This window comes from Drosophila ananassae, chromosome 2R (assembly GCF_017639315.1).
Source record: "Drosophila ananassae strain 14024-0371.13 chromosome 2R, ASM1763931v2, whole genome shotgun sequence".
NCBI lineage: Eukaryota > Metazoa > Arthropoda > Insecta > Diptera > Drosophilidae > Drosophila > Drosophila ananassae.
In genome coordinates this window covers 20,433,713-20,459,431 of record NC_057928.1, presented here as the reverse complement: position 1 = coordinate 20,459,431, position 25,719 = coordinate 20,433,713, and the positions used below count along the sequence as shown (strand labels likewise).

General features: G+C 41.7%; 1 protein-coding gene across 2 annotated transcripts; it reads right to left on the bottom strand.

Moving 5' to 3' along the window:
* Positions 1-61: 61 nt before the first annotated feature.
* Positions 62-24,491, bottom strand: LOC6507079. 2 transcript variants are annotated; one of them, XM_014909571.3, is made up of 9 exons: positions 24,213-24,491; positions 16,135-16,317; positions 14,243-14,574; positions 7,607-7,901; positions 5,898-5,927; positions 2,399-5,599; positions 2,123-2,334; positions 1,822-2,062; positions 62-1,760 (listed from the first exon to the last, which is right to left on the bottom strand). In XM_014909571.3, the coding sequence occupies exons 2-9, from the start codon at positions 16,209-16,211 to the stop codon at positions 1,568-1,570; spliced, it is 4,581 nt and encodes a 1,526-aa protein (XP_014765057.1). In that variant the 5' UTR covers positions 16,212-16,317; positions 24,213-24,491; the 3' UTR covers positions 62-1,567. The 2 variants fall into 2 exon arrangements, with proteins under 2 accessions (XP_014765057.1, XP_001956705.1); XM_001956669.4 differs by lacking the exon at positions 5,898-5,927.
* Between the last annotated feature and the right edge of the window lie 1,228 nt (positions 24,492-25,719).

Here is a 25,719-nt window from a genome sequence, read left to right as displayed (position 1 = left end):
TAACTTATATATGTAAAATCAATAATTTGAAGCTTAAAAATAGCGAAATAAAACAAATTGGTCTTCTTTAATTCTCCACTAAAATTGAATTTTAGCATATTTTATTGAAAAGAAAACATTTAAACTTAAACTCATGGGAGTTTTGCACAATTTTGATGGAATACATTTAGTAGTAAAATCGTAGTGCCCAGGGAAATATTTTAATACACATCCAAACTTTTAATGCACATAAACCTTTTTTTTAAAACCAGTTACACATTTAGCTATATCTCAAGTATAGAAAGTTTATAAAGTCGTTACATATAGGACGGTTATACACATACATAGAATTCAATTTCTGGTAGGGTTACAAACATTAGTAGTTTACAACAGTAATTTGAAAAAGCTCGGAAAACACATAGTTATACATAGCTAAGACTAGACTACGAATTTGCAAAGTTGCCCTAACTGCTCTACTACATCATCATCTTGATCCCAATGAAAAATCTAAACCTTCCAAAAAAATCTCTCTCTATCCGATTTCTTAACTTAATTGACGACCCCCAAAAATGCACTCAGCTACCAACAACTCGCCTAATTCAATCACTACCTCTACTCTATTTCTAGTTCTTCTAAATTTGTTCACATTCCTAGCAGTAAAAAGATTTGGAAAAACCATTTTGTCGCCTCTGCGTATGTGTGTTTTTTTGATTAGTCTTAAAAATTGCTAATACTATTTCGCTAATTTCATCAAAATGCAACCTTGCCATTTCCGTGCTCCACTACTATCGATAGTTACGTATACTCAACATGATCATTTTCTTGTTATCGTTCACTTCCTTTTTTTCAATTCAACGTGTTTCGAAATAGTCTCGTGTATAGTTTTGAACTTGAATTTAACACTACTTATGTATGATGTCTTTGGCTTCTGTTTTTCGTTATTATTATTATTTTTTTGGTTTGTATGTGATTCAAATCTTAGAGCTAAAAAATGTAAGTATCGATAACACGTTTTAAACAGTTATGCCGCTTTTTTGGTTATAGTTTTTTGATTAAAAATTCTTTTGTTTTTGATTTTTTTAATGTTGGTTTTTGTATCTGTGAGTATCAATTCGCTACAAAAGAGTTGCATTGGTAAAAAATTCAAGTCTAACGATTTTCTTCAATAAATTCCTTGTTCCAATTGCAAATCAATTGAAATCAGTTGGCTCATCTGATGTATCTAGTTTCATTTTGACTGTGATGATTACCCTGTTTAGATAACTTTTATTTTTAACTTTTAATAAAAATATCAGTACATATTTGTTAAAGAAAGAAAGTATCAAAATTTAAATGTATTACCAGTTTAAAAAGTTGCAGGATAAAAATAAAACAAATAATTGTTCAAGTTTAAAGTATTCTTTGAAATTAACTGTAATTTCATTAGGAACTTTTTAGAATAATCTGTAAGAAATCAAATTAACTTAATATTTAAATTTGAGACAATGTATATAAATTATTGAATTAAATCAAATAATAATAAGTATGCACTGTTCTATTTTACTTTTAAAACTGTCAAGTTGGTTCTTAAGGACTCTCAGCTTTCTAGTTAACTGAAGTACTTTAATCCTGCGATCAGCATAAATTTTTCGATGAATAATTCCGAATCCAGGACAGCAATATGGGCAGCTCTTCCAATCAAAGTATTCGCCGTATGCGGCAGAGCATGATGGACATCAAAACGGGCCAGAGTCAGTTCCGGTCTGGCCAAAATCGGAGCAATTACGTTTTGTACCATTTCCCTAAAAAGTTAACAATATTTGTAATAGGATCAACAAGTATTACAATTTTTAGGATGTATACCTGTATATAGTGCCTAAGGTAGAGCTATCTCTCATAGCCGCTTTACAGAGCTCCAATCGTGCGGAATGGGCTGGAACATAACGATCCTGGCTGGAGCCACAGAGCAGGATGTTCTTGAAGTGGTGCAGGGTGCTCCTTTGACTCAGTCTGTAGAGGAAACTATTCCGCATGTCGGTGGTGTCGCGCATGCAAAGTTGCAGCAAGGAGCCAGACTTTTTCCACTTTTGCATGAACCACATGCCTTGGGAATAGAGGAATTCTTCAATAGAGGAACTATAATCTTTAAGAGATTAAATCTTACCCATATTCACTAAGCCACTGGTATTGTAAAGAGTGCCCAGATGTGGTCCCGACAGGGAGAGAAAGGTATGCAGCCGGGGCAGCAGCGGACGCATCTGAGGCCTGGCCAGTGCACTCCGGACTATGATGGTGCCCAGAGAATGGGCCACAAATGAGATGCGAGCTGGATTCAGAGCGCAGCTATCGATATGGTAGAGTATCTCGGTTACCAGCCTGGGGGAGAAAACAAAAGGCTTTCTTATAGTTTATGCCCAATATTGGTAGTCATCCCACTCACCGATCAGTCATGGTGTCAAAGTCCGAGAAGGTGTCTCCCTGATTCCTCTCCGACATGAGAAACTCCAGATTAACGCCAGGCAATCCAAGTTCCAGGTAGGTCCTGACCAATCTGAGATCCGCTGAATTTCCATCCAATCCATGGACACAAATCACCAAATGCATCCCATTTGGCGAAAAGGCTCGATACTCATCGCTGATGTAGAAATACGGCAACTCAGAGGCCAGCTGGACGTAATCTGAGTAGATGCTACCCTGGTATTTAATCTGCTTCCGGAACTCCTCACGGTATTTCTCAAATTCCAAAAGCGAGATGCTGGGCGGAGCCTCCTGGACGGAAGGGGAGCCTCCGTTTACCTGACCCTTTCGTTTGTGCTTCGAGTTGGTATTAGTTGCAGAATTCTGTTTGTTGCTTTTCACTTGGCCATTGGAGTTCTCCTTGTTTTCATCAGGTTCCGGATCCAAACCGTTTTCTAAACCATTACCATTTACGGCATGGGACTTGCACTGATGACCCTGAGGATTCTGCAGATTCTGAAGGTTCTGCAAGTTCTGGGGCCTCTTCAATTCCGCCAAGCTGTGAGATTTTAGAACAGGCTTGTTGCTGAATATGGCTGGCGTGGAGATGGGACGCAGTGACTCGTAAATGTGGTATACTGGATTGTCAATGGCACCCACGGGCTGACGTTCCTTCAACGGTGGTGGCAAATGACAGGTGATTACTTTGGCTTTTCCGGAGGGCGGTAGTGATACAGGAACAGCAACTGGCACCGGAGCAGTTGCTATAGGAGCTGTAGGTGCTGGTTCTGGTGGCGGGTCCCGGAATTCATCCGGTGGTGGTGGAGCCAGGATCATGGGCACTTCCTGTTCTTGGTCCTGAAACTGTTGAGGAGGCGGCAGGCACACCGCATCCAGCGGCTGCATATCCTTCATGCTTGTAATATCAAAATCTGACTTGGATTTCTCGCACCTGCCGGCCGAGGCAGTCTTGTGTCGGTTTCTACGGGGCGGCGGCTCCATTTCCTCCACCTCCGTGGATTCCCCATTGGGCAGGTGACGAAGTCTATCTAATTGGAAGCGAGAGCGCTCCCTCTTCACATTCACCGTCACCGAGGAGATCTTCTTGTGCACCTCCGGCTGTGCCACCTGCTGCCGGGCAGGAGTACGGCTTTGACTAGAGGATCCAGCTGCCTGCCGCTTACGGGTCTTGTGTGGATGTTGCTGCTGGAGCTGTTGCTGCTCGAGCACCTTCTGGAGGCGCAATCTCAATTGCTCCCCATTCAGTCGCGTCTCCATGGCCATGCCCATGCCCAAATTGAGTTGTGTGTGCCTCTGGCGGTTGCTCAAGCCCGTACTGGTGATAGTGTCCGGACTGGAGAGGGCCAAAGAGCTCCTACGGCTGCTCACCCAGCCACTCTCTTCGCTCAACGAGGAAGTGGAGTTACTTCGCTGCCGCCTCAACTGCGAGTCTGAATCGAATTCCGGCGGAGGAGCCAGATTGGGCAGGGATTCACTGAAACCGCTTGTGTTGGGATCACTGCTAGTGGTGTTGTTGTTGCTGGTCCCGTTCCCGGCTCCCTCCAAGCGGAAGGGCACACTGTTGGAGCTCAGCATCTGGAGCTTCTGCATCATGTCGCTCTCGGAGCTGCTGGACTCCTTTCTCAACTGGCCCTGGCGCAGCATCTCCTTAATGTCCGACACACGTACTCTGGCTATTTCTACGGCTCGAGGAATTTGCGATGAGCTGCTCCGGGGCATGGTGGTATGCTGACTTGGAGGCGGCGGGGGATACGAGTTCCTCGGCGGCACCATCGACTTGGGCAGGGAGTTGTAGCCATTGGCGCACTGTTGCGACTGATGTTGTTGCTGCTGAGGCTGTTGCTGGTGCTGCTTGGGAGGATTAAGGAGCTTAATCTCGTGCAGGTAATCAAACTTTCCATAACGCTGCCGGAATTCACAGATGTTCCTCATCAAATCATCAGCCTGGAGTCGGGGCAGCGTGTGATTACTGGTCGGAGGCTGCTGACTCGAGGGCAATCCCTCACAGCCATCCAACTGGTCCAGAGACTTGCTGTGCCTGGCCGGCAGGCTAGTGTCCAGGCCAAGATCCTCAAGTAGTCCGGTGACTGAGTGTCTGGACAGGTTGTGACGCAGTGCCGCAGAGATGGGGGGAGTAACCACAGCGGGAGGAGGTAGCTCCTTGTTGGGGGCTATGGTGAGACTCGCTTGGAGCACTTCCCCGCCCAGAGCGAATCGCGGGGTGACCACACACTTGGCATGAGGATGAGCCGGCCCGGAACCATTCGTCTGCGGGTAATCGTAATCGAAGTGACATGCGAGGCAGTCCTTAATCCCATTCAAGCTGCTGCTGGAGTGGGTCTTGTCCACCTTCTGTTTCTGGCATCCACCCACCGAAATTGTCTCATCCAGCTGCGTATCACTGCCGGATCTCCGTCTATTGTACCCATTTCCGGACGTGACATAACGATCCTCGAAAATCAAGGGCAGCGACGAAGCATCCCCGTCGATAGGGGTGCAGTGAACGGGCAGAGGTGGCAGGGACTGAAGGTAGCGACTCCTCCGCGCCAACTCAGCAATGGCCACATAGCCCTGACAATGGCCTGGAGAGGGTGAACCATTGGCCTGCTCCTGGCAGCCCGCGGCGGCGGCATGACGCGGCTGCTCCAGAACAAAGAAACCTTCCGCAAAACGCCGCACCCTCAGGATGTGATGCTTTCGGGCCAGGAGCGTGTGCACAGCTGTCGAAGATCTGGAGGCCAAGAGGACGCGCCGCCACCAGAAAATACTCTCCGCACATAGCTGGGCTATGTCGGAGTTGGCTCGAATCGCGAAGTCCTCCTCGGCCTCTAGTTGCTTGGCCTGATCCAGCAGAAGTTGCAATCTCTCGGCCGTATCGTTTTCCCTCAAAGGCGGCGATCCGATCTGCGAGTTAATGCTTGGAGGTAACACTGTACTGAACTCATTTAAAGTGGCTTTCAGCTGTTCGATGGCTCCCAGCAGCAGGCAGCAGATCTCTCGGTGAATGGCTCTGGACTGGAGCAATCTCCCTGCAGGACCTCCACTGCATTTGGTAGTGCCACCTATTTGGGGTCCAAAGAACACCGCCTCCAAAGGTCCCGGCGATGTATTTCCCCGGCAGCTCAACTTTCCGGCACTCCATGGCTTCGAACTCCGAGGGGCACTAAAAATAAATGGAGCAAATAGACAGAAACAGAAAACAATTAGATATTTTTGATAAATAATTGTAATTTTAATTTTCTACACACATAAGAAGATTCTTTTTTTAGAGAAGATATAAACTACCATATAGATTTAAATAAAAATGAAAGAAAAGTATAATAGTCATCTAGAAACGCGGACAGATACATTTAGAAAGCTTCCTGGCGACAAGAACTACGTCAACTACGTGTACCGAGCGGTGTGGAGTTTACGGAATTTACACAATTACGGAGATTTATGGAGTTATGATGGGTTCTTACCAGAATTTCATGTACGAGAACATGCTTTTCCTGCAATCGCAATCAGTTTTCAGTGATCCATTAATTAGTGATATCATATTATGTGTATAATATTTGGTTTTAATATCATTGGAGCGCAAAAAAATTGGATAAATGAATCGGAGATTATAGAAAATGATAAATGATTGAATGATAAAATTATAGAGAAAAACTTATTCATGAGAAAATGTTAAAAAAAAGGTATTTTTGAAGAAGTAATTTTAATCCATGGAAGATGAACTTATTCTAAAGGAACTATACTTAAACTATTTACTTTTACAAATTATATTATAGATGTTCAGAAGAGGTTTAAAAACTAAATACTCTCAGTGAATTTAATTCCCAAAAAATACTTTAAAGTCTCTTCCCCCTTTGGAGAAATCAGACTCCGGCGGATGATTGGTCCGTGAGCCTGCCGAGATAATCAGGCAATTTACGGCATCTCGTCCACGAGCACGGCGGGCTGCGGAATTTCAGGATTGGAGAAATGCCGGCGATGTGTAATCAGCTTGAATATCCCACATAGGGCAAAGGCCAAGGTCAGCAAGGAATTCCAGAGGCCAATGAGATGATATTTTATTCATATGAAAGAGATAGAGTCACACACAAAAGGCAGATTGAATGGGCGGGATAAGGCGGCGGTAAGGGGGCGCCAATTTCAAATTCCGTTTCATATTTTATTTGCCAAAGGATGCTGCGGCACGAGCTCCACAAATTGGTACTCCAAGCACTGGCTGGAACGGAGGATTTGCACTCGAAAATTGCCGAGAACTTTCGGCAATACGAAACAGATTAAAGAATTACTGGGGGACCAAAAAATAAACTAAAAAAAAAATGAGAAAAATGGAAGGGAAACTTTCCAGAAGAATGTGAGAAAAATACTTGCAGAAGGATACAAACTTTTTTGAATCAAACGGCGTAAAAATTGACTCTGCACCAGGAACTTGGAGTTCTCCGGCAAAGATGCCACGCCTCCAGATCCCCCAGCCCCCGCCCATGCGTCTTGTTAACGTTGCAAGTTTTTTGTGTCGCACTGTTTCCCTGTTGGAGCCAAAGGACAATTGCAATGCGAGAGTCATTAAAATTTATGCCATCATATTTTTTTATTCCTTGCTTTTTCGTATGCACAGTGGGCAGTGGAGTGGGTGTGCCCCGATGGTGGGTCTGGGAGTGGGATGGGGCAAGGATGCCTGTGTGCAATTTTAATGAGTTGGAAATGATTTGTGCGGGTAACTGGCCGCCGGTTGACTACATAAACCCTCTAGTCAGCGGGGGCGTTGATGCTGCAGTCCCCACGCAACAGGACACGGCAGTAGGAGTGGGTTGCCACGCCCACTACCCGCAGCTATCGCCCATTGCAGCGCCCACAGGCGGTGTTGGGTTCAATTTACTGTAAAAAATATGACTATATCAACGTTGACATTAGAGATCATGTTGTCATTTTCACTTTGCATCGTCTGCATCCTAGCTCCTGACACTTGAACTCACAGCTACACTTAAATAAATAAAGCAGTGGCTCTTCAGGACTTTAGATCAAAATAGAACTCAATTCAAATAAGAGGATTTATGATAAAAACACAAAAATAAAGTTTCTAATGATGGCTCCCACTATCATATTTTACTAAAAAAATTGTTCTCATTATTACCAAAAGTAGACCAATTATTTTTCAGTGCATGTCCCCTCTACTCACTTGATATAGGGCTGATGGAGGGCCACGAGACTGGCGTGAATGCCCACACTGATGGCCGCCAAGTGGAAATAGTCGAACAGCACCGGCAGATGATAGTGAAGGCCACGTCCTGGATGGAAGTTAAGCTGCAGGTTCCTCGTGGAGGCCAGTGTCAGTGTTGAGGAGCCGACGCTCGAGTAACTGCCACCCATTCCATTGCTCCCATTGCTTACGCCGTTCTGCTCCCCAAACCAGAGCTCCAGTTGCAGCGAAAACTCGGCCCGTTCAATGGACTCCTTTAGGTGACGACTGTCAACTGCAAAGGTATGAAAAAAAATTCTGGAATCAGGATAAGGTGGGTCTCTGTCTTAAGGATGAGTGAACTTCAAATCCCCGGGATAAATGCGGCAGAAAATCCAACCGGCAAACACTCAGGATATTCCCACACCATTCGCCCCACAGTCCATTTCAATTCAGTCTTCAGGTTATTTGCTTTTTCTATTGATTTTCGTTTAGGCCCGGCGATAGAAAAGTGGGTGGATGTGGCCCAAAACCTCAAACAAAATGGGTTAATGTCCATGTAGTTGTGCATGCGACAAAGCCAAATCAAACTTCATCCAAGACCGCAAACTATTGGCCGGAAACCGATGACTCAGACACAGTTCTCCTAGTCGGGCTTGAAACTCAATCAATTAAGTTTTCATTGTGGATTCAAGCCAGTAGGCTAATGTGGTTTTTAAGTTGATTTCATGAAGGGTTCGAATAGGTCAAGTATTACCTAAAATTGTAGGTTCTTCAAGCAACAGGTGAGTTAAACCTAATCATATCCCTTATACCATTTCGTATTCATCAATATCAACGATTATTCCACCTGCCACTCCATAATCATAACCATCAGAGCCTCCTTCCAATCCCTAAGCGATACCTGTTCCATCTTATTGCACCATAATTCCCGCCCATCTCGTTCCCAAGCTGAAAATGTTAATCAAATTCAATTTGCTTCACATGTCGATGGAGGTTTATGGGGCAGCTACTTAGGATTCCTTTAGTCGTCAGCCAAGGATGTGGGTGTGAGTCTGTGTGTGGCCATAAAATTCATTTGTTTTCATAAAATACGGATTTATCCATCGCAAAAAGGCAATAAAAAGAACAGAGCCGGGAAGGCATGACTTCATCTCCTCTACGCTTCAGATTTTCTCGGGTCTCCCGCATCACTCATCCGCCATGTGGTCCAGCATCCGTGGTGACAATTGCTTCTTGGCTTGAATCATTTAAATGCTGAGGATTTTACAAGTGGAGACCACTGTTCCACATAGTTTATTTTATTTATAGTCAGGCAGTTTTTTATAAAACAGAAAACAAAATTAAGAAGGTTTGAAAATTTATTTTTTATTCAAAACAAATTCTCAAAGAAGTTTGTAGAAATCGTATTTCGGAAATAATAGGCCTATCAAGGATAAAAAATATAAATTCCTTTTAAAATTGAAGAGAATTTCTTTCAGTGTTCACTTGCCATCTCTTTCAGTGAATATCCTGCGTGTGCGAAAGATAAATTGCACAGTTAGGAAAAGCGGAAAAAGGGAAAACCAAAACAATCACACCACCACACATGCGAAACATCACCAGCAGACAGAAAGCTGTCGAGTAAAAAGTTACTCTTGCTCTTCTTGTTGTTGCTGTTGCTGGTGGAAAACTGCTGGTTTTTCCGTATTCCTGCGGCTTTCTTTTCTAGATTTCCTTCACACATGCTTGGAAAACTTGTCCAAATGAATTAATCACTTTACTCAGCAGCCAAGTGGATGATGTTTCTATTGTTTTTGTTGTTCATCGCTGACAGCCAAAGGATATGAGTGTAAGGATAAAAAAAACACAAAAATAAAGGGGAAAACAATAAAGAAACCAAATAAAGGAGGCGTGGAAGACCAAGGGAAATTCATAAAGACAGGCAGTCTGTCAAGTGCTCATCATTCTCACACTTTTTTTTGTTGAGTGAGAGCGTGCTTTCCTTTTGTTTTCATTTCTTTACACCATTCCCCATAAATATTCAAATAAAAATATCTTTATATATATCTTTTTATATGAGATACTATATATTCTTTTTATATATTTTCTTTGGGCTTCCACATTACGGCGGAAAATTACTTTCAATTTGGCTGTTTTATGAGGCTTCATGCCATGCTATTTTTAATATAAAAAATATACTTTTTATTGTTTACTTTTTTGAATATGTTCTTGGCCTTTTGCCCTCTCTATTCTGGGTCTTCGCTTTGTTAATAAGAAAACTTGGCCAACACATTGACCTAGTTTTCTGCTCTGCCGGACTAAAAATAAGAAAGTCCACAAGAAAAGGGCTGAGATGGTGAATTTCCTAAAAAGAGTTGCCCAACTTGCCGTAATTGCATTGCAGCCGGGCCAGCAAAAATCCTTTTAGCTGCATCCAGCAATAAATGCAATTAGGTGGAAATTTCCAAACCGAAGTTTCTCCTGCCATGCGTCTCCGCCATCGACATCGGCTTCGACAGCGCCATCGCCATCGCCATCTGTCCCGTGTGGTCATCAACTTCATCCCCCTGGAATTCCCAGAGCTCAAAAGTTCTTCCACCCGAAAAACTTTTCCCGGGCTTTGACAATTTGATTTATATTTCCAATCCAACAATAAACTCATTTCGGTTCTCAAAGTTTCGCTGTCCGCGCAGAGTGAGCGAGTGATTTGGTGTCTGGTTACCCACTTTGGGTCACATTTTTTTAGACATATCTTAGATATATCTTCAAAATGTCACTGATGCGCCAAAGGGGAATTCTCAGCATTCTTGGCACTCAGAAAAGTTCACTTGAATTTTTTGCATACCCTATCTGACATGTACTTAAACATATTCAGAGGGTATACAGAGGATCATTCTAGACTTACAATACTGTATGGAAGAATAATATGACCTTCTTTTGAAGGAATGAAGGCATGGAACTAGTAAAGGGCCCCCTGCGATGCCAATATCTATGACAATATTCATCCGATTCTTGCGCGGAATACCTTAAACGATTTGTAGATCGATTCTCCATCAATCTGCATCAAAATCTAGAAACAAAATATTTTTTAGATTTTTCATCCCATTTTCTGAAGGGTCTCCTTCAAAAATCCATAAACTGGCATGGAGCCACTAAGGGGCCACCTGCGATGACCATATCTTTGGCAATATTCATCCGATTCTTGCGCGGAATACCTTAAACGATTTGTAGATCGATTCTCCATCAATCTGCATCAAAATCTAGAAACAAATTATTTTTTCGATTTTTCATCCCATTTTCTGAAGGGTCCCCTACGAAAATCCATAAACAGGCTTGGAGCCACTAAGGGGCCACCTGCGATGACCATATCTTTGGCAATATTCATCCGATTCTTGCGCGGAATACCTAAAACGATTTGTAGATCGATTCTCCATCAATCTGCATCAAAATCTAGAAACAAATTATTTTTTCGATTTTTCATCCCATTTTCTGAAGGGTCCCCTACGAAAATCCATAAACAGGCTTGGAGCCACTAAGGGGCCACCTGCGATGACCATATCTTTGGCAATATTCATCCGATTCTTGCGCGGAATACCTAAAACGATTTGTAGATCGATTCTCCATCAATCTGCATCAAAATCTAGAAACAAATTATTTTTCGATTTTTCATCCCATTTTCTGAAGGGTCCCCTACGAAAATCCATAAACAGGCTTGGAGCCACTAAGGGGCCACCTGCGATGACCATATCTTTGGCAATATTCATTCGATTCTTTCTCGGAATACCTGAAACGATTCGTAGTTCAATTCCCCATCAATCTGCATCAAAATCTAGAAACAAAATATTTTTTCGATTTTTCATCCCATTTTCTGAAGGGTCCCCTACGAAAATCCATAAACAGGCTTGGAGCCACTAAGGGGCCACCTGCGATGACCATATCTTTGGCCATATTCATCCGATTCTTGCGCGGAATACCTTAAACGATTTGTAGATCGATTCTTAATCAATCTGCATCAAAATCTAGAAACAAAATTTTTTTTCTATTTTTCATCCCATTTTCTGAAGGGTCCCCTACGAAAATCCATAAACTGGCATGGAGCCACTATGGGGCCACCTGCGATGACCATATCTTTGGCAATATTCATTCGATTCTTTCTCGGAATACCTGAAACGATTCGTAGTTCAATTCCCCATCAATCTGCATCAAAATCTAGAAACAAAATATTTTTTCGATTTTTCATCCCATTTTCTGAAGGGTCCCCTACGAAAATCCATAAACAGGCTTGGAGCCACTAAGGGGCCACCTGCGATGACCATATCTTTGGCAATATTCATCCGATTCTTGCGCGGAATACCTTAAACGATTTGTAGATCGATTCTTAATCAATCTGCATCAAAATCTAGAAACAAAATTTTTTTTCTATTTTTCATCCCATTTTCTGAAGGGTCCCCTACGAAAATCCATAAACTGGCATGGAGCCACTATGGGGCCACCTGCGATGACCATATCTTTGGCAATATTCATTCGATTCTTTCTCGGAATACCTGAAACGATTCGTAGTTCAATTCCCCATCAATCTGCATCAAAATCTAGAAACAAAATATTTTTTCGATTTTTCATCCCATTTTCTGAAGGGTCCCCTACGAAAATCCATAAACAGGCTTGGAGCCACTAAGGGGCCACCTGCGATGACCATATCTTTGGCAATATTCATCCGATTCTTGCGCGGAATACCTAAAACGATTTGTAGATCGATTCTCCATCAATCTGCATCAAAATCTAGAAACAAATTATTTTTTCGATTTTTCATCCCATTTTCTGAAGGGTCCCCTACGAAAATCCATAAACAGGCTTGGAGCCACTAAGGGGCCACCTGCGATGACCATATCTTTGGCAATATTCATCCGATTCTTGCGCGGAATACCTGAAACGATTCGTAGTTCAATTCCCCATCAATCTGCATCAAAATCTAGAAACAAAATATTTTTTCGATTTTTCATCCCATTTTCTGAAGGGTCCCCTACGAAAATCCATAAACAGGCTTGGAGCCACTAAGGGGCCCCCTGCGATGCCAATATCTATGACAATATTCATCCGATTCTTGCGCGGAATACCTTAAACGATTTGTAGATCGATTCTCCATCAATCTGCATCAAAATCTAGAAACAAAATATTTTTTAGATTTTTCATCCCATTTTCTGAAGGGTCTCCTTCAAAAATCCATAAACTGGCATGGAGCCACTAAGGGGCCACCTGCGATGACCATATCTTTGGCAATATTCATCCGATTCTTGCGCGGAATACCTTAAACGATTTGTAGATCGATTCTCCATCAATCTGCATCAAAATCTAGAAACAAATTATTTTTTCGATTTTTCATCCCATTTTCTGAAGGGTCCCCTACGAAAATCCATAAACAGGCTTGGAGCCACTAAGGGGCCACCTGCGATGACCATATCTTTGGCAATATTCATCCGATTCTTGCGCGGAATACCTAAAACGATTTGTAGATCGATTCTCCATCAATCTGCATCAAAATCTAGAAACAAATTATTTTTTCGATTTTTCATCCCATTTTCTGAAGGGTCCCCTACGAAAATCCATAAACAGGCTTGGAGCCACTAAGGGGCCACCTGCGATGACCATATCTTTGGCAATATTCATCCGATTCTTGCGCGGAATACCTTAAACGATTTGTAGATCGATTCTTAATCAATCTGCATCAAAATCTAGAAACAAAATTTTTTTTCTATTTTTCATCCCATTTTCTGAAGGGTCCCCTACGAAAATCCATAAACAGGCTTGGAGCCACTAAGGGGCCACCTGCGATGACCATATCTTTGGCAATATTCATCCGATTCTTGCGCGGAATACCTAAAACGATTTGTAGATCGATTCTCCATCAATCTGCATCAAAATCTAGAAACAAATTATTTTTTCGATTTTTCATCCCATTTTCTGAAGGGTCCCCTACGAAAATCCATAAACAGGCTTGGAGCCACTAAGGGGCCACCTGCGATGACCATATCTTTGGCAATATTCATCCGATTCTTGCGCGGAATACCTAAAACGATTTGTAGATCGATTCTCCATCAATCTGCATCAAAATCTAGAAACAAATTATTTTTTCGATTTTTCATCCCATTTTCTGAAGTGTCCCCTACGAAAATCCATAAACTGGCATGGAGCCACTATGGGGCCACCTGCGATGACCATATCTTTGGCAATATTCATTCGATTCTTTCTCGGAATACCTGAAACGATTCGTAGTTCAATTCCCCATCAATCTGCATCAAAATCTAGAAACAAAATATTTTTTCGATTTTTCATCTGGAGGGTCCCTTTAAAAATCGAAAAAAAATTCATTGAGCCACAATGACCCCAGCAAAGGCTGTATCTTTGGCAGTTGATAATTATGAAGATAATTTCTTCAAATAATAATATCCTATATTTATGAATGATATTTTTAAATATTTTTGAAATCAACAATAAGTTTTAATTGTTCTAGTTCCAGCCAGAATTTGTTTTCGTAGATTCGCATGTTTTGGCCTACAACCGACTCTGAGATGCCAGCAATGCGGCAGTGTTGCATTTTCGCATTCTTGGCACTCGGCCGGGCGAAAATTTATTCGGCCGCCTAGTTAGGTCACTCACCCAGCAAGTGGCTGCGAAAGTGGATGATGTCGCGCAGCGGAACCTCCTCGTTGCGGTAGAGTATCTGAAAGATGCGCGAGGCGCCGCTCCCGTTGATAACCGAGGCGGATGAGCAGCTGCCCGGCAGGGAGGACCCGCCCAGGGGTGGAGCCACTTCCCCCGGCGACAACTGCTCGCCCCGGTCGCTGCTGTCGCTCCCATGGTCGGTGGCGGATCCAGGACCGTTGGCGTGTCCGTTCACTTTACCGGGTCCGTTGGTTTCCGGTATGCTGGTCTCCACCTGGACGGGCAGACGGGGCGAGACCCGAAGGCCACAACGCACCTGGTAGAGCCTGGCGGGTAAATGATAATTGAAAAATAAATTTCAGCATTTAATATTGTTAATCAATTGCGAAAATAAATTCGGTTTAAATAAGCGCATTAATATGCTCCATATCATAAATCAGAACTGAACAGAATAAAATAATTTATTCCAATTGGGCGCTCATTTTTGTTTCATTTTCATTATTTGAATAAAGATTTTTATAAAAGGAATTGTTTCAATTTTTGCCAATAAAGTGTTGATTATCTCACTTTAAAACATATTCTTTAGGGCTTAGTTCGATTTTCTGGCAAATAAAGTTAAGTTTTCAACTGCAGTACAGTCAACATGGCGTATACGTATTATACACATTACGTATACGTATTTTTTTTTGTAAGGTTTCCTGTTGTTTGTTCATTTCTTTCCTTCTCTAATATCTTTTTAATCCATTGCTGTCAAAATATTTAAAGATCAGAAAGCCTCTATTCCCAGGAGCTGTGTCGAACACTGACACCTCGACTGTCGCCAGCGTCATGTTCAGTGACAGCCAAAAGCAAAAGGAAATCAAAGAAAAAATACACATAAAAATCAGCCCAGAACAATTGTATTTGCGCACATGTGTATATGCTGCGTTGCTTTCATTTTATTATATATTTTTAAAACACGAGCTACTGGCCACTATACCCCCTATTACCCCCTATGGGGGCATTGCGTTTTTCTTCAAGGGCCGAAGCAACGTCAAGAGCAGCAGCTACAAATTGAAATCCCATAAACACTTGCCAGACAATTAGTGAGTGCTGCGGCCACTACAAGTTGCATGCCCCAAGCTAGCCACGGCTTTTAATAAACAGAAAAAATCAAAATCAAAAATAGAAATAGAAAATTGAATATTAAATTTCAGCGTTGTGTCCATATATTTTTTTAAAGTGTATGGTCTATACCTGTGCCACTATTTTTCTGATTGGTAGTAGACTGTTTTATTTGCTTATTGCACTGCAATCGTTTTTGTTTGATCAACACCTGTCTGTGCCAGTGGAGGCGATATGTGAGTGTACTCAACAAATTGGAGCCAAAAAATTAACAATTTTATTTGAGATTTTCAGTACCAATGGCAATAAAAGGCAGACTAAGAGGAGAGGAGGGTGTAATGTCCCAATCGACCCGGATTCCTTGAATGTTTGCAATATGTACACATAGTATCTGCAAAGTGCAAATCATCGACATTAATATGCACACAGAAAAGTACTAATTGGAGGAACTATTTTTAGCAGAGGTTTGTTTTTTACATATTTTACTGATAATTAGTCAAATATTTAAGATAATTATATAGGAGTTATAGGAGTTGAAGTTCTTAAGTTAATACACAATGAACTGAAAAATTAGAAGCTTTAATATTGTAACAAAAAGAAACATTTGTCCTTAATTTGTTTCATGGCTTTTTATTTGAATAACCTATTTGCCAGCTTATCGATCAATTTCCTCTGACATTGTAATAAAAGTTTATTCGCGTTTATTTTCTTACTTTATATGCTTTGGCATGAATACATCATTCTGGCCAGAAGTGCTTTTAAAACGTGGCTACAAAACTCACCCGCGCTGAAACAAATCCACATTGAAGAACTTGTGCAGCTCGACGGAGAACTCGATGGTGGCCTGTAAGTCGCCCATGATTCCCTGACACTGGCCCTGCTCCTCCTCTGGCTCCCGTTCCGGATCCGGCTACTCCTCCTTCTTGTGGTTAGTTCAAGTTTTTAGCAAGTTCATTGGCTCTTGCCTGGAAAAAAAAGAAAGTACATAAAAATGTGCGATAAGTTTTTACTTTTATTTTGTTTATTTTTTTTTACAGGCAGAGCCTGGGGGCTAAAATGGCGTTGCAGCCAAGTTCGATTGCCGTGCTCTCAATAAATTTATTGGCAACAACTATTGACAGCTTGGGCAATTGATTGGCCCGTAATTGTGCGAGGAAACTATGCCAAGTGGACGATATTTGCCGAGTTCGCGTTATTGCCACAAATGTGGGTGGTTCATGCGCCACACCAAGAGGAAATAAATGTCTTTAAAAAAAGGAAATATGGGGAGTAATAAAGTTTAGGGTTAAAAGTAAAAATAAACAAACTTCAAATTATATATTTTTTATTAAAAAATATTTTATTGTCATACTTTTACTTTTTAAACAAAAATATTTAAATAAAAATCCAATTAGAAAAGAAAAGTTTTCCAAGCATATCCTGGAACAAAAAGTTTAGTTTGCAGAACCAGGATCCTTTTTTTTCCTTGTGCACAAGTTACACTGGGTGTGTGTGTGTGTTGGTGTGTGTTTTGTTTTGTGTGTTCTCTTCTGAGGTTAGCGGGTCAGCCACAACAACAACAACAACAGAAGAAGGAACAACAATTGAGGGAGAACAAAATAGGGGAAGCCCCGTCACGATGTCATACGAATGAGGGCAAAAGCGAAAGGAAGACTACAACAACATGAACAACAATAACAATAGCAACAACAGCTACAACTTTTAATCGCCAAACAACAAAAGCTCCTTTCAACGAAAGCGAAAACGAGAAAGTCTGTCAGTCAGTCAGTCGCCTGCGAAACCCACGCCTACAATAACATTAATGTGCTGCAGTTAATGTCTCCCCTACCACTACCACTACCACTCCCACTCACCAGCCTCCCACCACCACCCACTTTTGGGGTGACCTCGCTTGTTGACACAATGGAAGCAAGGCAAGAAAATGCTGCTGTTGCTGCTGCCTCTGCTGCTTCATGAGCTTCTTGTGCCACATGATGAAAGAGTTCTGTTCGCCGCGTGGATTTTTAAGGATATTCCACCCATCTCACTCTCTCGCTGGGTTATCTGTCTCCCTCCCTGGCTCTGTCAATGTGGGTTAACCTAAGTAAGCCAAGTAAGGTGGTTGTGGGAGTGGCAGTGGGTGGTGCAATTACATTATCAGACAAGACTATAGCTTATAGTTCATTAAGGACGACACAAAACTGTCAATCAGTTGTTTTTTATTAATAAATAATTAATGGAATTGTCTATTAAGTAAGCTTTATGACACAATCTGATACTTTACATACTTTATAACTATCATTGTTTTAGTTTAATATCATAAATTAGTAACTCTTTCTAAACATAATTCAATCTCATTTTAATTTATTTCATTCTTCAGATATCTATGATGTATAATAAATATTTATTTTAATAATCTATAGTTCCATTTTCTCTAACATATATCCATCCATACCATAATACAATAGACCCTGACTTATAGCTATCAAACGCACTGTATGTATAAGCTGCAACAGTGGTTAAGTGAAAGTGATGATGCCATTTGTTAGCAAAGTCCTTAAACCGCTTCTATCCTTGCTGCCCCCTCTCTTTTTATCCCATGATGTATGAGCAAATGTTGTCGCTACATTTTGACTTACTTTGTCATTAAGTATACGCCTCGAAAACCCCAAAAACCGAACCCTTCACCCACACAGCTCGACAAATATTTGTGTTCATGAATTTGAAATGTTTTATAAAGACGGCGGATTTTCGGCTTTGGCTTTTCGAAATTAAAAGCAAATTTGCTTGTTAGTTTTACGCCTACCCAGTCTCCATAGAGAGAGCTGGAAAAGTTTCCCAAAACAGTTTCAAATGTTTCTTTAACTTTTCCCCTACTTTTTTTTCTGCAATAACTTTTTCGTTTCGATGTTGATTGGGATAGGTGGGGGTCGGGGGTCGAGGATAAAGGGGAAACTAGGTCATCGCTAAAGTTCACGCAAAAAAACTGAATTGTGAATAAAGTGCCAACAATGCGAGTACAAAGAAAATATATAGAAAACGGGAAGCGGAAACTTTTTAAAAGCTCAACCAAAACACATTTGTGCCGAAAGTGTAGGGGAGGCAGTGGAATTTTAAAACCATAATGGAGTATTTTACTTTTTTTTTGGGAGGAATACTTAGAGGTTGGGACACAAAAGCTCTGGCAAGTTGAAACGCATTCATCAACTTTCTAATTGAAAAGTGCACAAAAGCCAAACTAGAATAATAATAAAAATAAAAGAGCTGTCAAAGGATAAAGTTTCTAATTGAAAACTATTCGGTGGCTACCTGAAATAATAATAAACGAAATGAGCTGTGAAGTAGCTGCGTTTACCCACCACCGAGTGTACCATAAAAATAAAGCTGCCAAAGCCACTTGAGTCACTTATCGAAACAAAAGCAAAGCCAAACAAACAAAAAGATATAAAGATCCCAAAAACATAAGCCCAGAATTTCCGATCGGCCCATGTTTCAATGGTCTATCCTATACAAACTGTCGATGACAACGGTCTCATAAACGGGAGAAATCAAATCGTTCGTGCTTATCATCGTAATGATTATCCCTAATGTCCCTCCCCAGAAAGGCAGCCGAGGAAAAAGGACTTCCGCGGAAAGGAAATGAGAAAGGGACCCTAGCTATCTCTTAAAGTATTCCGAGGAGGTACCCTCTTCTGGCCGACTTCTTTTTATGTTACGTGTGTCCTAAATTATTGCCGCCTCGTTTCGATGTCTGGCCCCAGTCCAAATGGTTAAGAAGGAGGCAGCGAAGAGCAAAAAGAAAAGAAGGACAAAAAGGAGCAGCAGCAGGACTAGGAACAGCAGGAGCTGGCCATGCACGGCCCGTCAATGGCAGACAAACGAGGGACGGGATGTGGTCTTTCCCACTGGCCCAGATGAAGATAAGTTGGTGACCCCGACAAGTTCTGTTTCTTTTTTTCTTCAAACAGGCGCTTCTTCTACTTGTTTTTGATAAATAATACTATACACATACTATCCGTATAGAGGTGCGGGGGAGGACGCACATATTGTGTGCGAATGTGTTAATGTGTAAGGTCGATGGGCCCTGTTGATGAATGAAATGCTTTCATGTTCATATTTCAATTTAATGCCATGGGTTGTTAGGATTTCCTTTTAGGGCTGCTTTACTTTGGGCTTGATTTCAAGGCCGTAAATTCAATTAATTTCCTCTTCAAGCCCAACTTTATGACTGTAAAAAATTAATTAAAATATTTTGTTAAGCTTCCAGCAGCAGCCTCCGGTTCAGATCAAAAAGATTGGCGTTGCCGTGCCATCCGAAAAAAGGTCCATGAAAATTAATAGGCCTCCCTCACTCCGTGGGAGCTCGATTTCATTTGATTCAAATCAGTAACCATTTGTATAGTGCTCGTCTTTAAAGCACAAAACTTTGCATAACTAAGCAAATTAAGTTTATCCAACTTGGAGGGAAATCTTTGGTCCTTCCTCGATGTTTATCTCATGCAACTTGAAACTGGGCAGAAAAGTTTACTTTTTGTTGCTTGTTATCTTTTTGTGTTGCAGGAAACCGAGAGAAGAAAGCTCATTCAATCTGGGGTTGTCCGGTAACTTTTGGTTGCCATCCTTCGGCCCATCTCCATGCCGACTTCCTCCGCCAGCCAGACAGATCCGGAAATAGGCAATTTCATATCAGACGTTTCAACGACCGATTTGTTTTGCGCCATGCCTGCAGTTTCCTGAATACAGAAACATGTGTTTCTGCTTCGCCCTTTAAATTATTCATCAACTCCGGAAAGTTAAACATCCTGAGTTCTAAACCTGGTCTTCACATTTTCCCAAGCATTTCGTAAAAAAAGTATGCCCTCGAGTCTCGACATCGTCGCCGTCCGTGAGCATGAAAATTATTTTTCTCGGCCCAACCCCCTTTCCATTTTCATTCTTTTCATTTTGTGAACAATAAAGCAAGTATGAAGGTTGTATTCAAGGGGTTAAGACTTGGGGATACCTGGTAGTAATCTTATAATATAAGAAATTTAATAATATCATGTCTAGAGTTGGGGGTTTTCTTGGGCCTTAAGTTTTCTGGAATATTTAAAATAGGAAGTCATTATTTTAAGGTCTGAACCTTTTAAGGCTCTTAAGAAATATCATAAGGATGGCCTCTAAGGATATTAAATATATGATTTTTTTTTGGAACTCCTACATTTTAATAATTCCAAAAAACCTTTTTTTATATTCTCAAGAGTATCGTTTATAAAAATTGCCAACAGTTGCAGCTGACGGGTTGCTCTCAAAAAAAAAGAGGTAAAAGGGGCTAAAAAAGGGCTTTGAGAGCTGAGGTATCTTGGCCAAGTGCATCGCGTGCTTTGGGCCGTGCCAGGGGCGTTCGGGCGGGCCACTTGCTCACGTTGCACGTGTCGAGAAACTCAAGGGGCCGCAAGTCGAAGGGTGAAACAATAAAGGGCGAGCGGAACAACTCAAGTGCAACGCCAACAATAACAATAACAATAGCTACTGGAAAATAGCAACAACAACAACAACAACAAAAGGGAAAAAGTTAAGAAAAATGCAAGCGACTAACTGGTCTGGGGAAACCGAGCTTTTGTGGCAAGTTCAGGGAAGTGCAAGGAATTGGTCAACGTTTACGGCCAGTCTGTGTGGCTTTCTCATATTACACGTGGCCGGAAAAAATGGCAGAAATGGCTGAGAGGAAAAGTGTAGGAGGGAAACCGATTGAAATGTCTGGGCTTGCTAGGGAGAAAATAGTGGGGTGGAAAATCTTGGGACGCATCAAATGGAATTGGTGAAGGAAAGAGCACGAACTGATGAAAGATTGGACTGGGAGCTCAAAGGAGCTTTGCGAAATGAAATGGAAATGAAAAGTGGAAAAGGCAGAGATCATGAAATATAAAAAGATCTGCCAATAGGTAGGACTTTATAAAATATCTTTAAAATAAGTCATTTCTGTTAGGTTCTAGACCCTCTAAACTAAAATGTTTAAATCGCAAGAGATAATTAAATGAAATGAATTATGCATTAAGACTGGGAATGTGTTCTCTTCTCTAACTAGTGCGCTACATCCATAATTTGCTCAACTTTGTGCAACATATCCAAGCATGTATGCAACATGGCATCATACCAGAACCGGATGACTTAATTATATGCACCAAGTACCCACTTCCTCGCCAGGACCTTCCCCCACCTCTCTGCCCACTGAAGGACCCTTCCCACTTGGTTAACTCCAACAAAGCTGAACGAGTTGAGGCGCATTGTGTGGAGCGAGCAGAGAGAAAGCCCAGGCATGTGAGCACCTGAAGGACCTCCTCTAGGGTTTGGACTCGACTCTCTAATGAAAATGGAAACTTGAATTGGCAGCAGACCGAAACGTTGGAACGGGATGGATCCGCGTGGCATGGGGTATGGAAAAATTGAATTGAGCCTTTTTATGCGACCAGACCGACGATGAATGACTGGGGAGGAGGAGAGCCAGGAGCCGGAACAGGATATTTCATTACATTTAAGCATGCATGGTTGAATGAGAGAATATGAGGATGATGGCGGGGACTGGAGAGGGTTTAGATAGGGTTACGCCCACGTGGAAAAAATGGCAACATTGTTGAAATGTGCAAATATTGGCTCAAGTGACGGCAATAAAAAAGTCAACCCCGGCAAGTTGCTTGTTCTCTCCAAACAGCCCTCAGGTGCTTGAGGGTTATCCTTTTTTTATATATGTATGACTGCTACCTGGTAAATGATTAAATAGGGGGTACACTTGGCTATGTTAGAGTTAAAGTATGGAAGTTTTCCTCCCTAAGAGGAACTATTAAGGTCTAAGCATTAAAGGGTGTCTTGTGGTCCTTACTTCTCACCCATTTTTTGTCGGAAATATCCCAAATTGTCGGCTACTTCACCTGGCATTTCATCAATTGATGTCCCTTTAGTGTTATCCCAAATTTAACCTTAAAAGCTCACGATTGTCGACAGCAATTTCAATTTCCCTTTGATTGACAGCCCGAACCCGAAAAACCCAAAAACCGAAGGATACGCCCCCCTTTTTGCATAATTGCATACCTGTCTGGGCTATATTTTCGTATATTCGTATAGCCGAATGCAAATAAATATATGTGGGTGTCTGGTCAGGTCGTATATCTCGTTGGAAATGGTATTAGGAGGAAGCTCTTAACCCCTGTCTGCCACTGTGGATCGTCCTGTGACAGTCGGAAGGGAATTCAGATGCCTGCCTCTGTCGGCTTCCCGGCTGTGGTTTCAGTTCCATTTGGGTTGAGTTGAGTTGAGTTGCGTTATGTTATGCTGCTGCTGCTACTCTGGTGCTGGTATTTTTTTGCTGCTTTGCGTTATGCGGCAGTTAACTGTGTCGTGACATGTGGCAAGCATAAAAGAACCGTAAAATGTCATGTTTGTTGGGGGCCGAAACATGACGTGAAGTGGCCGAGATGTTGGGAACAGGACGGTATGTAGCCGGACCGACAGAACGATGACGACTCTCACAGTTGGCTGACATGTGACTCACGCATTTGCCAAAAGGTCGGTTCTGAGGGTGGGGTGGCAGTGGCAGTGGCAGGGGTGGGTTAATAGGCGGTCGTGTCAACATATAGGCAAATTACACTAGGCACGCAGCCTGCGAAACCGGAGAACCGCAAGCAATTTCTCGCTGAAGGTAAGGTCTCTATTTTAATAAACTCCACAATTCCAACTGTGTTGAGTTAGTCATGCGAAAGTAAAGGAGTTGTTTTCCATAATTAATCGATTCTTTATGCGGATCTTGAGTTTCAGATCGATAAGATGGTGGCAAGAACCATAAATCATGTCCTAAATATAGTTGTGGGGGAGAGGTTTTTATTAGTTTTTCCTTCTAAGAATCATGAATTTCTAGACCTAGGTCCCCTAGACCCCTACTATTCATAATTGAAAATTTTTGTAGCATAGTGCTCGGCGCAGTTGGCACTCTAGGATTGTAAAGGAGTCCCTATTTAGTCCCTTTTTTTGTGTGTGTCGACCATCAAATTTGCGAGTAAATGTCCCTAGCCGTCCCGGACCCATCCGAAATCCGTTTTAATTAAATGCATCATAAATTCTCGCACATTTCGGCCCCGAGGAGGGTTTTTGGCAACAAAAAAATATACTGTGACCGCCGCACTTGTCACTCAGTTTCAAATACTTTTCATACCATTTTTGATTCACTTTTCTCTCTGGTGGCATTTATTTTTTATATATTTTTTGTCGTCGAGGAGGTTTTTGCCCTACAAACCATTTTTATTTGTCGCTCATTTTTCGTGTGGCATGTTGGCCATGAAAAACGGGAAATTTATTTATAAATTTTTGCGTTTGCTCTGCGGGCTTGCGTATGAAATGTTTTTGCAATTTAAAAATAATTAACCCAAACAGTCCCATGTAAATGACCATCTCCCAGGGGACAGACTGATAATATAATATGTATGTGTGAGGGAATAAAAATATCAATGGGAACTGAAAAAGTTTCGTGTGGTAGTCTTTTTTTGAAGAAATTTAAAAATATTGCTGCCCTGTATTGGGGCAGGATATGGAGGATGAGGAGGCCATTGAATTAATTAGGCTGTGATAAGGAGTAACACTTTAAGCGAGGGCGGTCAAGTGGTGGGAGTGGCTGGGAGCAAGGCAGCAGGACAGCACAGTAACGCAGCACACGCTCCCGAGCATTTTGCCCTAATTTTACTTTCTGCGATGTTATCAGGACACACACATAGCAGTAGCTACTACCGAAGAGACAACCCCGACACACACACTCTCTCTTCTCGCCTTCCATTTTATTTTTATTTTTTTGTTTTTTTTTTTTAACTGAAACTGCCCCTCCCCCCCATTGGGGACTATGTCATAATTTACGCACTTCTTTATTTGGCCATTTTGGGGTAACTATTTGCACGGCTGCTCGACGGCTGACATTTCCTCGCGCTCTTTCCGGCGGGCTAATGAAATTAAGTTGCGAACCGAAAACCGCAACAACCGAACGGAATTATTGTGATTCTCTGCTGATTCTTTTTTTCTGGTTTATCTGCCAGTCCCGTGTTCGCAACGTGTTTGAGAATTTCCGCCGTACAACGCACGTCCGTACCGGGAAAATGTCTACAACCAACTGCGCCGGAAAATGAGAACCCAGAACCGAGAACCATGAACTCAGCACTGAGAACTGAGAACATTTCACGGAATGCGTCGTCGGGTGAACTTTTCTTCGTACTCTTGGCCGTGTTTTTTTTTTTTTTTGTTAGCCAAAAACTTAATTCAGTTTACAATACAAGGGGACTTTGGCTAAAAGAGAAATTTCTCTTTGGAATTATTAGGGCGATAGGTGCAAGTGAACTAGGCTGGATTGATGGGAATTTCAATGCTGTGCCTCTGACGGGTGATAAGTGATTGATTAATTGATTATAATTATGCCTTTCACTTTCAATTTCACTGGAAAGCTTTGCCCCAAAGGAGGTTAATAATTCAATTTCTTGGAATACTGCCATATAGTGTTTGAAGGAGCTTCATAAATGTCTAAATATTTATCGCTTTTATCTTTTATACCAAGGGGGATTTTCTAAAGACATTAAAGTCTACCAGTCTATTTTTAAATTTCAGTTTAATTTTATTTTAAAAGTATGGTTCTATAAGTATTTTAAGAAGTCTGTTATAAAAAAAATATAAAGAAAAACAAGATAATGGAAATGAAGAAAAATATGCCCAGATTTTGTTTAAATTATAAGTTAAATTAATTCAAAAGCATTTATTTTTAAGACTCTATTTTTAGCCTAAAGATAATAAAAAATATTATTGAAAATTCATGCATTTCATTCCATCACTATCCATTTTAATATCCTTTTTAAAAACTTCTATAAATGCATATGAATGAATGTTAAAGAATATTTAAAATTTATTACTTAGCCCTACTTAGCAAAGTTCTCTTAAAAGGCGAAGGTCCTGCGCATGAGCTGCCCTGTTTCTCTTTATCCTGTCGCTCAAATAACGAACACGTTGTTCGTCCTGTCTGTTCCCCCGGGGACTTTGAGACTAGCCCTTGCCGGCGGCATCTCAACCAGGTGGCGGGTCGGGCAGGACGAGGCTGTGCTTGGCAAACAGCTGGACAGCTGGACAGGACAGACTGCACGGAGGCAGGATAAGGCCATAGCGACAGACAGTCAGACAAAGTCGCGAATCTGCAACAAGAAAGTCGGTTGACCGAAAGCTCTTCTCTCATCGGTGGAGCAGAACAAAGTAAATCATGAGTGGAAATCTCGTCGCGAAGTCCTTTTCTCCGGGCAGCTGATTATTTTATCAGCATTAGTTTTGTTTAGTTGCCACACAGACAGGTGGCTGCATCCCCAGAGACAAATAAAAAAAAAGAGAGAGAGCGC